Source organism: Colobus angolensis, unplaced genomic scaffold (assembly GCF_000951035.1).
Source record: "Colobus angolensis palliatus isolate OR3802 unplaced genomic scaffold, Cang.pa_1.0 Scaffold186, whole genome shotgun sequence".
Taxonomy (NCBI): domain Eukaryota; kingdom Metazoa; phylum Chordata; class Mammalia; order Primates; family Cercopithecidae; genus Colobus; species Colobus angolensis.
In genome coordinates, this window is record NW_012114999.1 from 892513 (window position 1) to 907806 (window position 15294).

Consider the following 15294-nt stretch of genomic DNA (forward strand, 5'->3'; position numbering starts at 1 on the left):
GGAACCCAGGCTGTAAAGGGGATTGAAACTGTGAGTTTGGGGGAGGGGGGTGTCTATGAAGATTGCTAGGTGGAGGACATTAGGGGAAGGGGGTTAAGTGAAAATGCTGTATCAACTTCTATGCTGCTTGCAAGGGTTTGCAGTTTTCCTTCCCAGTCCATCACCACTGGACTGTAGTTAAGGTGGATATCTTGTCTGGCCTGCCACCACTGGACTCTCTTCCCTGTATGTAAACCCCTAATAAAAGCCTGTGTCTCGTTTGCTGGCTCTGGGTCTCTTCAGCCTCTTGAGCCTGTTGCCTTCCCTGTTGAGGTTAATAGAGGTTCAGCACACACAATTTTGTGACTCCTCTTTCACTGTAAGATACAGTTAAGCTCTTTGCCTCTTATTCATCTTTATCTCTGCAGCTTCATCTGCCATTTCACACCCTCTCAATACTTTATGCTGACCAATGTATAGTTCCACACTCACACATATCTTTGTAAGGAACATGGAGCCAGGCACTTACCTTGCCTTACTTCCCTAACCAGCTCTTACTCAGTGTTTAAAATCCCATTTGGTTTTCATGCCCTCTATGAGTTCTCCTCTTTTGTCTGTCCCTGAACAAAATGTACTTATGCTATTGAATATGTCACACACTTTAATATTCAGACCTGGCTTCCCTACTATACTATAAATTCCTTGAGGATAGGTATTATGTTTTAGTCATCTTTGTGTTTCCAGTGCTTAGTACATAGTATTTGCTCGGTAAATGTTTGGTGATAACTGGGTTTTATCAGCAGTCTAAATTGCTTTAGGTAAGTTATGCTACAGTTTGAATGTTTGTCCTCTCAAAACTCATGTTGAAATTTATGGCCTGGTTGGGCATGGTGGCTTATGCCTGTAATCCCAGCACTTTGGGAGGCCAAGGCAAGCAGATCACTTGAGGTCAGGAGTTCAAGACCAGCCTGGCCAACATAGTGAAACCCTATCCCTACTAAAAATACAAAAATTAGCCTGGCATGGTGGCACACATCTGTACTCCCAGCTACTCAGGAGGCTGCGGCAGGAGAATCGCTTGAACCCAGGAGGTAGAGGTTGCAGTGAGCCAAGATCACGCCACTGCACTCCAGCCTGGGTGAGAGTGAGACTCCATCTAAAAAATAATAATAATAATTTACAGGCTAGGCAGGTGGCTTATTCCTGCAATCTCAGCATTTTGGGAGGCTCAGGGGGATGGATTGCTTGAGCTCAGTGTTAGGGTGATCAGACCCAACACCAGGCCTTGGGGGCTATGAAGTTCGGTGGAGTCAAAAGAATGAGACAAGACATAAAGTGGGACCAGGGGGCAACACTAGTATGGAGGCTGTGAGGGCCCTGAACTCTGGAAGCCTGCACTATTTATTGGTGATCAAACAAGCAGGTGGTAAGGATGTGGGGGTTGAAAGGAAGCAGTGTAGCAAGTGCATGATCTGCAGTTCTGATGGTTTAGCATTTTCTTTGAAGCATATGGAACATGTTCTGCTACTTGAGATAATGGGAAACATGTTCATCTAGTTTAGGATACAATTGATCTATGAGCCTGGGAGTGCTAGAAGCAAGGAGCCAGAGACCATGAGGGGTTTTATGCCCTGAGCCCTGGATTCCATCCAAGCCATGAGGGGTTTAATGCCCTGGGCTTAGATTGTGGTGCGGCAGGGCAGCCTTCCACCCTTCGGCACAGAGCTTGGTGTTCCAAAGGCAACGAGGGGTTTTAGACCCTGGACCTCAGGCATGTTCCAAGATTCTTTTACATTATGTCAGACATGCAAGCCCTGCCTCAGCTTTTTTCCTGACACTCAGCTTTCCCCCAACACTCAGGAGTTTAAGACCAGCCAGGGAAACATGGCAAAATCCTGTCTCTACAAAAGATATAAAAATTATCCAGGTGTGGTGATGCTTGCCTGCAGTCCCAGCTACTTGGGAGGCTGAGGTGAGAGGATCCCTTGAGCTCGGGTGGTGGTGGTTGCGATGAGCCGAGATGGTACCACTGCACTCCAGCCTAGGCAACAGGGCAAGACTGTGTCTCAAAAAAAAAAAAAAGAAAAAGAAATTTAATTGCCATTGTAGCAGTATCAAGAGGTAGGACCCTAAAGAAATGATTAAACCAAGAGGGCTCCACCCTTGTGGGTGAAATTGGTAGTGTTATAAAAGGATGAATTTGGCTCTTTCTTGCTCCCTTTTATCCTTTATCCTTCTACCATGTGATGACTTAGCAAGAAGGCCCTTGCAGATGGTAGCACCTTAATGTTGGACTTCCCCGCCTCTGGAACTGTGAACCAATAAATGTTTGTTCATTATAAATTACCTATCCTGTGGTATTCTGTTACAGCAGCACAAATGGACTAAGATAGGTGAATACAGTAGTTGGCAAAGATATGAGATGGAAAGAAGCTGGGCCTTGGCATCATTGAGCTTTGCTCCAATCTGTCCTTCCTCTGGACTTTACTATTCGATGAGCCAGTAAACTCCTTAATGTTTAAGCCAGTCTGAATCAGATTTTCAGATTTGTAACAGATATAAAATATACTTGAAACTGATAAAAGTGGTTCTATCAAATAAAAAGCACTGTATTTTCACATTAACAATTTTATACACACTTTTTTTTTCCCCCCCATTTAGCAAGTACTCATGAGCATCCATTAGCAGCAAGGTGGATTCCCTGCCAATGGTTGTATGGCTACCAGTTGCAGTGCTTCCTTATTCACTTGAGGGGTGGGATGGGGGAAGGAGGGTGGGAGGAAGGAACAAATTGAGTGTTTGTACAGTTTCTGTTTCAATTAAAGTTTGAGAGCCCAACACATTTTTGGGTAACTTTAAAAATTACTTATGAAAATAATTTATTGAAAATATGGACCAAACTAAGATGCATCTGTTTGGCCATTATTTTCAAGGTTCTGAAAGCTTTTGTGCTCTGAAGCATTTGTTTTGTCTAGGGTAAAATAGGATCATTCAATAAGCAGATATTGAACTCTTGCTGTATACTGAAGATACAGTTTTTGCCCTTGGGGAGTTCATTGTCTAGTAGGGAGAAAGATATGTAAAAATAATGATGCAATGACAGAAATACTATAATAGAGGTATGCACTGAGTCTGATGGGATTAGAGGAAGGAGCCATTAACTTGCTGCTGGGGGAGTATGAGTGTCATTGGCAACTTTCTAAGCTTTCACTGTAATGGACATCTTTATCCGTTACTTGTACCTCCTGTAGTGTACTGGTGTGATTGCCAGTTTTATATATCCTGTAATACAGAAGTCCTCTGAGAATATGTACCTTGCTGATGATATTGCTATAGTGATATGAAGTATTATTTAATATTTAGAGAGTAAAATATATAGTTACTGCAAAGAGACAAAAGATTATATTATGACATTTTCTATTATGTTGATTTCTATTCTTCTATCACTCATGGATACATGTAAATCAGGGATTTGAAAGGGTTTACCTCATGAATCCATCATTTAATGATAGATTAGAGCATAATTCTATTTGTGGGAGTGGGAGACAGGAAAAGAGACTAAATGTTACATTTTTGACAGCCACACCTGGGTTTCTGACTTGGTAATTAACATTAGCCAGAACTAAGTACCAGTTTCTAACCTGAATTTTTCTACTGACATGTGTGGTTTGTTGCTATCATTGACTATTAGCTTTTTTTTTTTTTGGCTTCAATTTAAGTAAGATTTTAAAACATTGATTCTTTTAAATAATTAAAGATAATGTCAACTTTGCATTTTAAAAATCTAAAGAAGGTAGTACATCTAAAGGCAAATCAACATAAGTAGCAGAAAATAATTTTTTTATTATCAGAAGGAATTCATAAGAAAAAATATTTTGAAACAGTAGTCTTACTCTTTTAGTGAAATTATCTTTGTTTTCCCTATGAATTTTAGAAAATTAGGCTCTAAGCCAATATTAAACAATGTTCTTTGGAATGAACTGAGGACAAACTCATTTTTATATTAACTTTATGTTGCCTCTGTATTTTTTAGCTTATGTGTTATTTTTAAACCTACTTTATAAAAATATGTATATGTTTCTTAGCATCACTAATTAAACTATGATTCCTTTTTATTCCTTATAGGCTTCTAAGGGAAGAATTCCATACAGATGTTACCTTCTCTGTGGGTTGTACTTTGTTCAAAGCACACAAAGCAGTCCTTTTAGCAAGAGTTCCTGACTTCTATTTTCATACTCTTGGACAGACATCAAATAGTTTAACAAATCAGGAGCCTGTTGCTGTGGAGAATGTTGAAGCTTTAGAATTTAGAACATTTTTACAGTAAGTGCTTTCTTTATCCATGTAAGTCTAATATGTAATTGCTTATTTTTGACATGTGTGTTTTTATTTAATATATTTTCATATGTATTTTGTAACCTGATAAGAAAAATCCATTCACTTAAATTCCAAATTATCTTAGTAATTAGTGTTAATAGAGGCTAAGTGTTAATATTAGAAGCTTAGTACTGGTAGAAGCTAAGCATTAAGCTAACACTGATCCTGAGAAAGGGCAAATGGTGTGCTCTGTAGTAATTTAAATGAATTATTCTATTCCAGGATTTCTCAGTGGTGGCACTATTGGCATTTCAGGTTGTATAATTATTTGTTGTGGGGACAATGCTGTGCATTTTAGGATGTTTAGTTGAGACCGAAATACCTCCAGGCATTGCCAGATGTCCTCTGGAGGTTCTGATTGCCCCCTGTTGACAACCATTGCTATGTACTGACTTCTGTATTGTTGGTATGTGAAACTTTATGTATACTTATAAAAATATAACATCATAACTGTTTTTATTCTCATGGCTTATGTCTTAGTCCATTTGGGCTGCTATAACAAAATACCTTAGACTAGGTAATTGGTGAACAACAGAAATGTATTGATCACAGTTCGGGAGCCTGGGAAGTCCAAGATCAGGGTGCCAGCATATTCAGTGCCTGGTGACGGTTAGTTACTTGAAGACAGCATCATCTCTGTGTCCTCACATGGCAAAAGAGATTAACAAACTTTCTTGGGTCTTTTTTATAAGAGCACTAATCTCATTTGTGAGGATGGAGCCCTCATGACCTAATCATCTCTCAAATGTCCCACCTCTTCATACCACCACATTGGGGATTAAGTTTCATCACATGAATTTTGGGGATGGGGGGACACAAACATTCAGACCATAGTAACTTGTATTTGGTCAAATTGTTTTTTCAGAATAGAACATCTTGGAGATTCATGTTTTAACTCAGAATTGTCATCAGCTAAATAATGGGAGAAACCAGTTTAAATTAATCTTCATTCTGTGCTTCATTTCTTTTTGTTGTTGCATAATATTTCATTGTATGGCTCATCCACATTTTGTTAATCCATTCGTTGCCATTTAAATTTTTTCTATTAGTACTTTTTGGCTATGGTGAATAATGCTGCTATAACACTTATATACAAATTTTTCTGTGAACCTATGTTATTATTTTTCTTGAGTATATACCTAGGAGTGGAATTGCTGGGTCATATATATAGTAACTATGTTTAACCTTTTGAGGAACTTCTAAACCATTTTCCAAACTGGCTATAACATTTTACATTCCCACTAGCAATGTAAGAGGGCTTCAGTTTCTCCACATCCTCAACATACTTGTTATTATCTTCTATATTTTTTATTATTACCCTCTTTGTGGATGTGAACTGGTATCTCATTGTAGTTTTCATTTGTATTTCCCTGATGACTCATGATGTTGAGCGTATTATCATGTGCTTATTTGCCATTTTTATGTCTTTGGAGAACTATCTACATCCTTTGCCCATTTTGAAATTGGGCTCTCTTTATATTATTGACTTCTAAGTGTTCTTTATATATTCTGTAATGTTACACTCTTACCACAAATATGATTTATAAATATTTTCTCCTATTCTCTGGGTTGTCTTTTCACTTTCACAATGGTATCATTTATGACACAAAAGTTTTAAATTCTTATGTAGTCAGGCCAGGTGCAGTGGCTCATGCCTGTAATCCCAGCACTTTAGGAGGCTGAGGTGGGCAGATCACCTGAGGTCAGGAGTTCAAGACCAGTCTGGCCAACAGATGGCAACCCCGTCTCCATTAAAAATACGAAAAAGTTAGCTGGGCATGGTGGTGCATGCCTGTAATCCCAGCTACTTGGGAAGCTGAGGCAGGAGAATCACCCGAACCCAGAAGGTGGAGGCTGCAGTGAGCTGAGATTGTACCATTGCACTCCAGCCTTGGTGACGGAGCAAGACTCCATCTCAAAAAAAAAAAAAAAAAATTACGTAGTCTAGCTTATGTAATTTTTCTTTTGTCACTGTGCCTTTGGTGTGACGGCTAAGAAACCATTGCCTAATCCATGGTCTTGAGGATTTACTCATTAATATGGTTTGGATTTGTGTCTCCACCCAAATCTCATGTCAAATTGTGATCTCCAGTATTGGAGGAGGGGCCTAGTGGGAGGTGATTGGATCATGGGGATGGATTTCCCCCTTGATGTTCTTGTGATAGTGAGTTCTAAGGAGATCTGGTTATTTACAAGTGTGTAGCACCTCCTCCTTGTTCTCTAGAGCTCTTCCTCCTTCTTTGGCCATGTAAGATGTGCTTCCTTCTTCTTTGCCTTCTGCCTTGATTGTAAGTTTCATGAGGCCTCCCCAGCTATGCTTCCATGCCTTCCTGTACAGCCTGAGGAACTGGGAGTCAATTAAACCTCTTTTTATTATAAATTACACTGTCTCAGGTAGTTCTTGATAGCAGTGTGAGAACGAACTAATACACTCGTGTGTGTGTGTGTGTATGTGTATGTGTATGTGTATGTGTGTGTGTGTATATATTTTTTTGAGACAGGGTTTTGCTGTGTTTCGTAGGCTGGACTCTTAACTCCTGGGCTCAAGTGAGTCTCCCGAGTAGCAGAGATTACAGGCATGTGCCATGATGCCCTGGTTACTCCTATATTTTCTTCTAAGAATTTAATGTTTTTATATTTTTAGCTCTTACATGTAGGTCTTTGATCCATTTTGAGTTAATTGCCATGTATCATGTAAGGAAGGGGTCTAGCTTCGTTCTTTTGTATGCAAATACGCAGTTGTCACAGCACCGACTTTTCCTCCTCCTCTCCTTTCTTTTTCTCAGATTGTCTAGACACTTACTGAAAATGAGTTGCCCATTGCTGTGGACTGCAGTTGTCTCCACCCAAAATTTATTTGTTGAAGCCTTAGCCCTCAGTGTGATAGCAGATGGAGATCGGGCCTTTGGGAGATAGGTTGAGATGAGTTCATGAGGGTGGGGTCTTCATGAGGATTAGTGCCTGTATAAGAAGACTCAGGGTGGATACAGTGACTCATGCCTGTAGTCCCAGCACTTTCCGGGGGCAGAGGTGGGTGGATCACTTGAGTCCAGGGGTTTGAGACCAACCTGGGCAACATGGCAAAACCCAATCTTTACCAAAAATACAAAATATTAGCTGGATGTGATGGTGTGCAGCTAATAGTCCTGGCTACTCAGGAGGCTGAGGTGGGAGGATCACTTGAGCCCAGAGGCAGAGTAGTGAGCTGAGATCATGCCACTGCACCAGCCTGGGCCTCAGAGTGAGACCGTCTCCAAAAAAAAAAAAGAGAAAAGTAAAAAAGAAGAGGCTCCAGAGAGTTTGTGTGCATACTTACTCTATCCCTGCCATCCAAGGACACAGTGAGGCAATGGTGTCTGGAAGCCAGGGAGCCCTTACTAGAACCCAACATACTGGCACTTCATCTTGGTCTTCTAGCCTCCGAAAACTGAGAAATACATTTCTGTTGTTTAAGCTACTCAGTCTATGGTATTTCATTATGGCAGCCTAAGTTAATTCACCCATAAATGTGAGGGTTTATTTCTGGTTTCTCAGTTCTATTCCACCAGTTTGTATGTCTGTCCTTAATGCCAGTGCCACTTACCTGTTTTGGCTTTTATGAGAAGTCAGTTGGATTTTTGTGTTTTTATGTCCTTATGTATCTTTTATATGTCTAAAAAACTTCTGGGATATCTGTCCTTATATCCCAGAAATTTTTTAAATGCCAGTCTTTTAGTTATTTGCTGACGTGGTTTTTGCCTATAATCAAAATGACATTTACATTAGTATAGAAAATTATCTTTGGATAATTATATTTTAAGTGTATTTATGTGATTGGCTTATTCATTTTATGCTTTAGCAGTTGCTTTAATGACTTTTTTCTTTATTGTTTCTGTTTCATGTGTGAAGCTCCTATGGAAAGCATAAATGGAAAATTGCCTAACTTTGGCTACCTGTGTTCATTAAAATAATATACTATAATTTAAGCGGATACTTTAAGTACAACTTAGAAAATCATTATCGTTTTTCAGTACAGGTTATATGCTCATCATTGAGTTTGAAATACCAATTTTTGTTTTGTTTCGTTTTGTTTTGTTTTTGACACAGGAGTTCCGCTCTTGTTGTCCAGGCTAGGGTGCAATGGCATGATCTCGGCTCACTGTAGCCTTCACCTCCTGGGTCAAGCGATTCTCCAGCCTCAGCCTCTTAAGTAGCTGGGATTACAGGCATGTGCCACCATGCCTGGCTAATTTTGTATTTTTATTAGAGACGGGGTTTCTCCATGTTGGTCAGGTTGGTCTCGAACTCCCAACCTCAGGTGATCTGTCCACCTTGGCCTCCCATAGTGCTGGGGTTACAGGTGTGAGCCACCGCACCCAGCCAAAATACCAATTTTAAAGTGTACACTTTTTTCTCCTAGTAGGTGATAGAGAATTGTTATAAGAACAAGCTTTGTGGTGAAGCCAGTTCTACCACTTCTGTGTGAACTTAGACTAATCACTTACCATTAGTTTCCTCATCTGAGAAATGGGCACATTAATAATACTTATAGTGGTGTTGTGATGGTTAAATGTGATGGTTATAAAGCACTTAGTACAGTGGCGTGGGCATATGGTAAGCACTGAATAAGATTGTTTTATAGGTAGTGACTGCAGATACGGCTCAAATGATTCAGTGGAAAGTTGTACTTGCTTTATGAGCTCATGATTATTGCATTATTCATAATAGCAGGTGCTATGAGATTATACACTTCTTCAGCTGTTGAGTGTATGTTTAAAAGAAGATCCTTGGCATAGATCAGATTTTTATACATTAGAGAAAAGGAGACATTACATCAATGATATCCTTTATTTGTTATCGTTGAAAGTGATTAGAAAATATTGAATTAGACCCAGTATGGGAGAGTGGAGGAAGCACTGGACTTGGCAATAAGACAGATCTGCCTTCTGGCTGTGCATTATCTTGTTTTACTGTTTTTTAGCCTCAGTTTTCTCATTTCAAAGAAAGTAGTTGGAGTGGCTGGCTGTGTGCTTCATAGCACTTCACAGTGCTCTATTTTAAGCACTTAATCATATTCCGTTTTGTATTAGGTTAGTCGTGTGTGTCTGTGATTATGTAAGCTCCTTGAGATTAGATTGTCTCATTGATGTGCACATCTCTATTGGTGCCTCATGTAGTGTCTTGCACATAGAAAGCCCTTGTGATGTACCCTTTTTTTGCTTTCAAAGCAGATTGCTTTGACATTTGTCTGTATGAAAAGAAGGCAAAAGGAAGGGAGTACAATGGAAAATGTTGACATGAAAATTTCTTCTAGTGAAAATTCTGATAAAATAATTTCTCGAATTTTTGCTTTGTGAAATTCAGTCCTTGTCTCTTCAGTTCACATCCTTTCTTTTTAAGTCATGGATAAAGATCTTCAAATAGTCTTTTATGGTACTACTTATTTTAGCCTTTTGGTGTGCACTTTGTGCACTTGAGTTAGAGTGTGAAATACAGCCTTTGAAAAGTTGTTTTATATGCAGTGACTTCAGATATAGCTCAAATGATTGTCAGTGGAAAGTTGTGCTTGCTTTATGACTTCATGATTAAAATTCAATTCAGGATGATAAAAATCTGATTTCCCAAGAAGACTAACCTGGTTATTGTTGTGAGAGTGTGTATGCATGTGAAAGGTAAAGAAAAGAGGGAGGACCTTTGAATGTTTAGTTTAACATCAAGAGCTGGATGAGATGCCAGGATAAAGTCTCAATCAGGTAAGTACATAAAACTGCACAGACAAATGAAATCGTTTCCTCTACAAGCTTTCTCTGGCGGTGGCCATTGTCTCTCCCTCATCCCTTATACTACAAGGATTGACAGTGGTTGGAATAGGTGTCTTCCTTGTTGTATTTTCTTTCTGGTATCTGGGGTCTTGCTGATGGGGTTGGGGGAAAAGACTGCCCCTTCCAGGATTCGCTAATTCCTAGATATAGTAAATGACTTGCCTGTGAACCAGCCAATCCCAAGTACAGGGACCCACCTATATATCCACCCGTATATCCACATTCTCTATCTGCTCCTTATATTCCAGGAAATAATATTCTTTCCCCCTAATCTCCCTATAGCCAAGTACCAGACAAGTAGGGATCACTCCTGTAGACCAAAGCCAGCCAACGTTATTCAAACAATCCAGTCCTGATCCTGTTCAGTTGCTTACCTTGCCTTGCTTATTCCTTCTCTTGAAAACCCCAATAAAGGCTTTAAACCATGCTTTCCCCTTGCTCCTTCTGACCAACCCTGTTGCTTCCCTGTGTGGCCCTGCATGGTGTGCCCCCTCCTCTTGTAAATTATAGCTAACAAATTATCTTTTCGATGGCAATTGTCTCCCGATCTGTTGGCCTCACTATACCTGAATAACACCAAAATTCTGGTACATTTTAAACACCCATGAATGTCCTTGCTTCCTTCTTACTCCCCTATCATTGAATCTCATTTTACTGGTCTATACAATAGGACAGTCATCTACAGACCACCAGTTCAGTCCTCCTTCCATAAAGATTTTAGCTACTGTTGTCAATTTTCCTAAGCATATGTTTTAGTAATTGCAATTGCTATATAGATGTTTCCAGTAACATGGTCTCTCAGTGCCTTCAATCCTGTCTTCCAGTAATCTTGTTATCCATTCTACCTCAACTACTCACTGCCATGTCAAATCCTAATAGTGCTGTTATCAATAACTGCAGCCTCCTATCATCTTGATTCTAAGAATCTTACTCTCTAACTTCTACCTCCTGTCTTTCTAGCTTATTCCCTTTAGGACTTAAATTCATTAATTGCAGGTCCTGGTGTAGTTAATCATACTACTTTTTTTTTTTTTTCTCTGAGATAGAGGCTTGTTCTGTCACCCAGGCTGGAGGGCAGTGGCGTGATCTTGGCTCACTGCAACCTCTGCCTCCAAGACTTAAGCAATTCTTGTGCCTCAGTCTCACAAATAGCTGGGATTACAGGTGCCCACCACCATGCCAAACTAATTTTGTGTTTTTAGTAGAGACAGGGTTTCACCATGTTGGCCAGGCTGGTTTCGAACTCCTGACCTCAAGTGATCCACCCACCTCAGCCTCCCAAAGTGCTGGGATTACAGGCATGAAACATCAAGCTCAGCCTACATTTAAATTTTCTTTCATCCTCTTACGTCCTCATTTCCCTCCTTACTCAGCTTAAATGCCTTTCACTATCATTGTATTACCCCCTTTGCATACAGCTTCAACTCTGTTGTTCCCTTTGAATTTTATTTGTATGTCAAAACTCCAAATCTTACATTCAACTCTGACCTCCCCACTTCTGCATTCACACAGCTGAATGTGGCTGGAAAAACATAGTCATGCTAACCACCAGTAGGCACTTAGTGCTGTTAGTCATACTACATGCAATCACCTGTATTTCCTCTTTTTTTTTTTTTTTTTTTTTTTAGAGATGGCATTTCATTCTGTTGCCTAGGCTGGAGAGTGGTGGTGCATTCATAGCTCACTGTAACCTTGAATGCCTGCACTCAAGTGATCCTCCTGAGTAGCTGAGACTACAGGTGCATGCCACCACACCCGGCTAATTTTTCTGTTTTTTGTAGAGATGGGGTCTTGCTGTGTTGCCCAGGCTAGTCTAGAATTCCTGGGCTTAAGCAGTCCTCCCACCTTATCCTCCCAAAGTGCTGAGGTTACAGGTATGAGCCATAGTGTGTGGCCAATCACCTATATTTCCCTAGTCCTATTGGAGTTCCCACTTTCTTGGAGTATCATTTTATACTTCTCTGTTCTGAAACTTCAGCCGTTCCTTTCCTCTTCATTCTCACTTTTGATGACCTGCTTTCTATTTCACTGAGAAAGTCAAAGCAGTGAGAACTTTTACAAACTTCTTCCATATGTATGCACATATTTGCATCTGTACCTATATGCTTTATTTTCCTCCCTGTTATTACTGATCAACTGTCAGTGCTTCTAAAATCAAATCCTCTATTTGTCCACCAGATCTCATTCTATTCCTTTTCACCTAGTCAGGGACATTGTTCCAGCAGTTTTCATCTTTCCACAGAAAATTTCTTCTGTCTTAGATCTCCTCACCTAAGCATGGTATTTTCTCCTCTACCTAAAAAATGACTCTTTTCTGACCTGCTTTCACTTTCAGCTAATACTCCACCAGCTAAATTACCTAATGCTCTGCTCCTTTTCACATCAAAGCTCCTCAAGAATTATCTATCACACCCTCACCAATTCCTTTCCTCCCATCTACTCTTTTTTTTAATAGATATAATATTCACATACTATAAAACTGACCATTCTAAAGTATATGAGTCAGTGGTTTTAATATATTCACAGTGTTGTGCCACCAGCATCACTAATTCCAGAATATCTTCATCATCCCAGAAAGAAGCCCCATAGCCATTAGCAGCCACCCCTATTTCCTCCTTCACCCAGCCCCTGGCGAACAACCTACTTTCTGTCTTTAAGGATTTGCCTATTCTGGTCATTTCATATAAATGGAATTATACAATATGTGGCCTTTTACATCTGGCTTTCTAAACTCAACATGATATTTTCACAGTTCATCTATGTTGTGGCATGTATCAATACTTTATTCCCTTTATGGCTGAATATTTTATTATATGATAAATCAGGGGTCATAGGATCATCCTCAGGTTTGATGATTTGCTGAGAGGACTCAGTACTCAGCGTATAGTCATGCTAAAGGCTATGATTTACTACAGAGAAAAACAAAGGGAAAAGCGCGTGGGGCAAAGTTCATGAAAATCAAGGCATAAGTTTCTAAGGGTCTTCTCCCAGTGGGATCACAGAGGACATGCCTAATTTCCCCAGCAATGAGTTGTGACAGTGCTTCTGAAATGTTGCCAACAAGAGACACTCATTAGAAGCTCAATGCCCAGGGTTTTTTTATTGGGAATTGGTAACGTAGGCACTCCCGCCCAACGTGTACCCGAATTCCAGACTCCCAGAAGGAAAGTCTGTGTTCAGCATAAACTATTGCTTGCATAAACCGTTTAGACAGAGTGAGCCACCTTTACATTTAGAGAATGCTAAGAATACTGCCCAAATCCATGTTTCCAGATATCAGCCAAGGGCCAAGCTTATAACTAAATCTTTCAAGGTATAGCAGTCAGGCCTGCTATGTTACCTATTTTCCCCTACATATGGATATACTATATTTTGTTTACCCAGTTATCAGATGATAGGCTTTTGGGTTATTTCAACTTTTTGGCTGTTATGAATAAATCTGCTATGAACATTTATGTATAAATTTTTTGTGTGAACATACATTTTCAAGTCTGTTATATACCTAGGAGTGTAATTACTGGGTCATATAGTAACCTTTTCAGGAACTGACAGACTCTTTTCCAAAATGACTGTACCATTTTACATTACCACCAGCATGTACAAAATTTCCAATTTCTCCATATTCTCAACATGTTACCTTTTTTTAAAAAAAAAAATTATACCTATCCTAGTGGATGTAAACTGGTATCTTATTGTTTTCATTTGCATTCCCATGATAGCTAATCATTTGTATTCCCATGATAGCTAATGATCTTGAGCAATTTTTGTATACTTATCAGTTATTTTTACATATTCTTTAGAAAACTAATCACATCCTTTGCCCATTGTAAAATTGGGTTCTCTTTATTGTGCTTTAAGAGTTCTGTGTATATACTGGAATACCAGACTCTTATCAGACATAATTTGCAGAAGTTTTCTCTCATTCTGTGGGTTCTCTTATAGAGTATTCTGGAAATCAAACATCTTTAATTTGTGTGATTTCCACTTTATCTTTTCTTTTGTCACTGTGCTTTTGATACCATATCTAAGACACCAAGGTCATGAAGATTTATGCCTATATTTACTTATAACAGTTTTGTACTTTTAGCTTTTCTATTTAGGTCTTTGATCTATTCTGAGTTAATTTTTGTACATGGTGTGAGGTTAGGGTCTAACTTCATTCTTTTGCATTTGGGTGTTTCGTTGTCTCAGCACCATTTATGAAGGAGATTGTTCTTTCCCCATTGTATTATTGTCTGGACACTCTTGTCAAAAATTAGTTACCCATAAATGTGTGTTCTAGACTCAGTTCTGTTCTACTGATCTACATGTCCACCATTCTTAGGCTAGTACCACACAGTCTTGATTACTGTAGCTTTGTAGGAAGCTTAGAAAATTGAGAAGTGTGAATCCACCAACTTTGTTCTTTGCAAGACTGTTTTGGCTATTCTAGGCCTCTTGTACTTCCATTTGAATTTGAGGACTGGCTTGTCAGTTTCTGCAAGAAAAAAAAAAAAAAACCCAGAAAAAGGTTAGCTAGAATTTTAATAGGGATTGCATTTAATCTGTAGGTCAATTCAGAAAGTACTGCTGTCTTAACAATATTAAGTCACCTAATCCATGAACACGAAATGTGTTTCCATTTATTTAGTTGCTTTTGACATTGTTTTGTAGCTTTCAATGAATGTCTTATACTTCTTTTGTTAAATATATTCCTGCTATTTTATTTTTAGAATACTATTGTAAATGGAATTATTTTCTAATTTCATTTTTGATTGTTCATTGCTAGTATATAAAAACATAATTGATTTTTACATGTTGATCCTGTATCCTGCAACCTTGCTAAACTTGTTCAGTGGTTTTTTTGTGGATTTCCAAGGATTTTATATATACAAATTTGTCATCTATAAATAAAGATAGCTTTACTTATTTCTTTACCATGTAGATACCTTTTATTTATTTTTCTTGCCTAATTGCCCTGGCTAAAATCTCCTATAAAATGTTGAAAGAAGTATTAAGAACAGACATCCTTGCTGAGCTTAGGAAGAAAGCTTTCAGTTACCATTAAAGTATGTCAACTGTGGGTTTTTCTTTTCTTTTATTTTTATTTTTATTTTTATTATACTTTAAGTTCTAGGGTACATGTGCATAACGTGCA

The 15294-nt window shown here is 38.8% G+C and overlaps 1 protein-coding gene across 1 annotated transcript in view; it reads left to right on the forward strand.

Annotated features, from left to right (window-relative positions):
- BTBD8 (BTB (POZ) domain containing 8) overlaps positions 1–15294 on the forward strand; it is a 77446-nt gene that overhangs the window by 4517 nt on the left and 57635 nt on the right. Inside the window, exon 2 of the mRNA XM_011939970.1 lies at positions 4105–4302. Coding sequence (XP_011795360.1) covers positions 4105–4302 — 198 coding nt within the window. The remainder of the gene's footprint in view (positions 1–4104; positions 4303–15294) is intronic.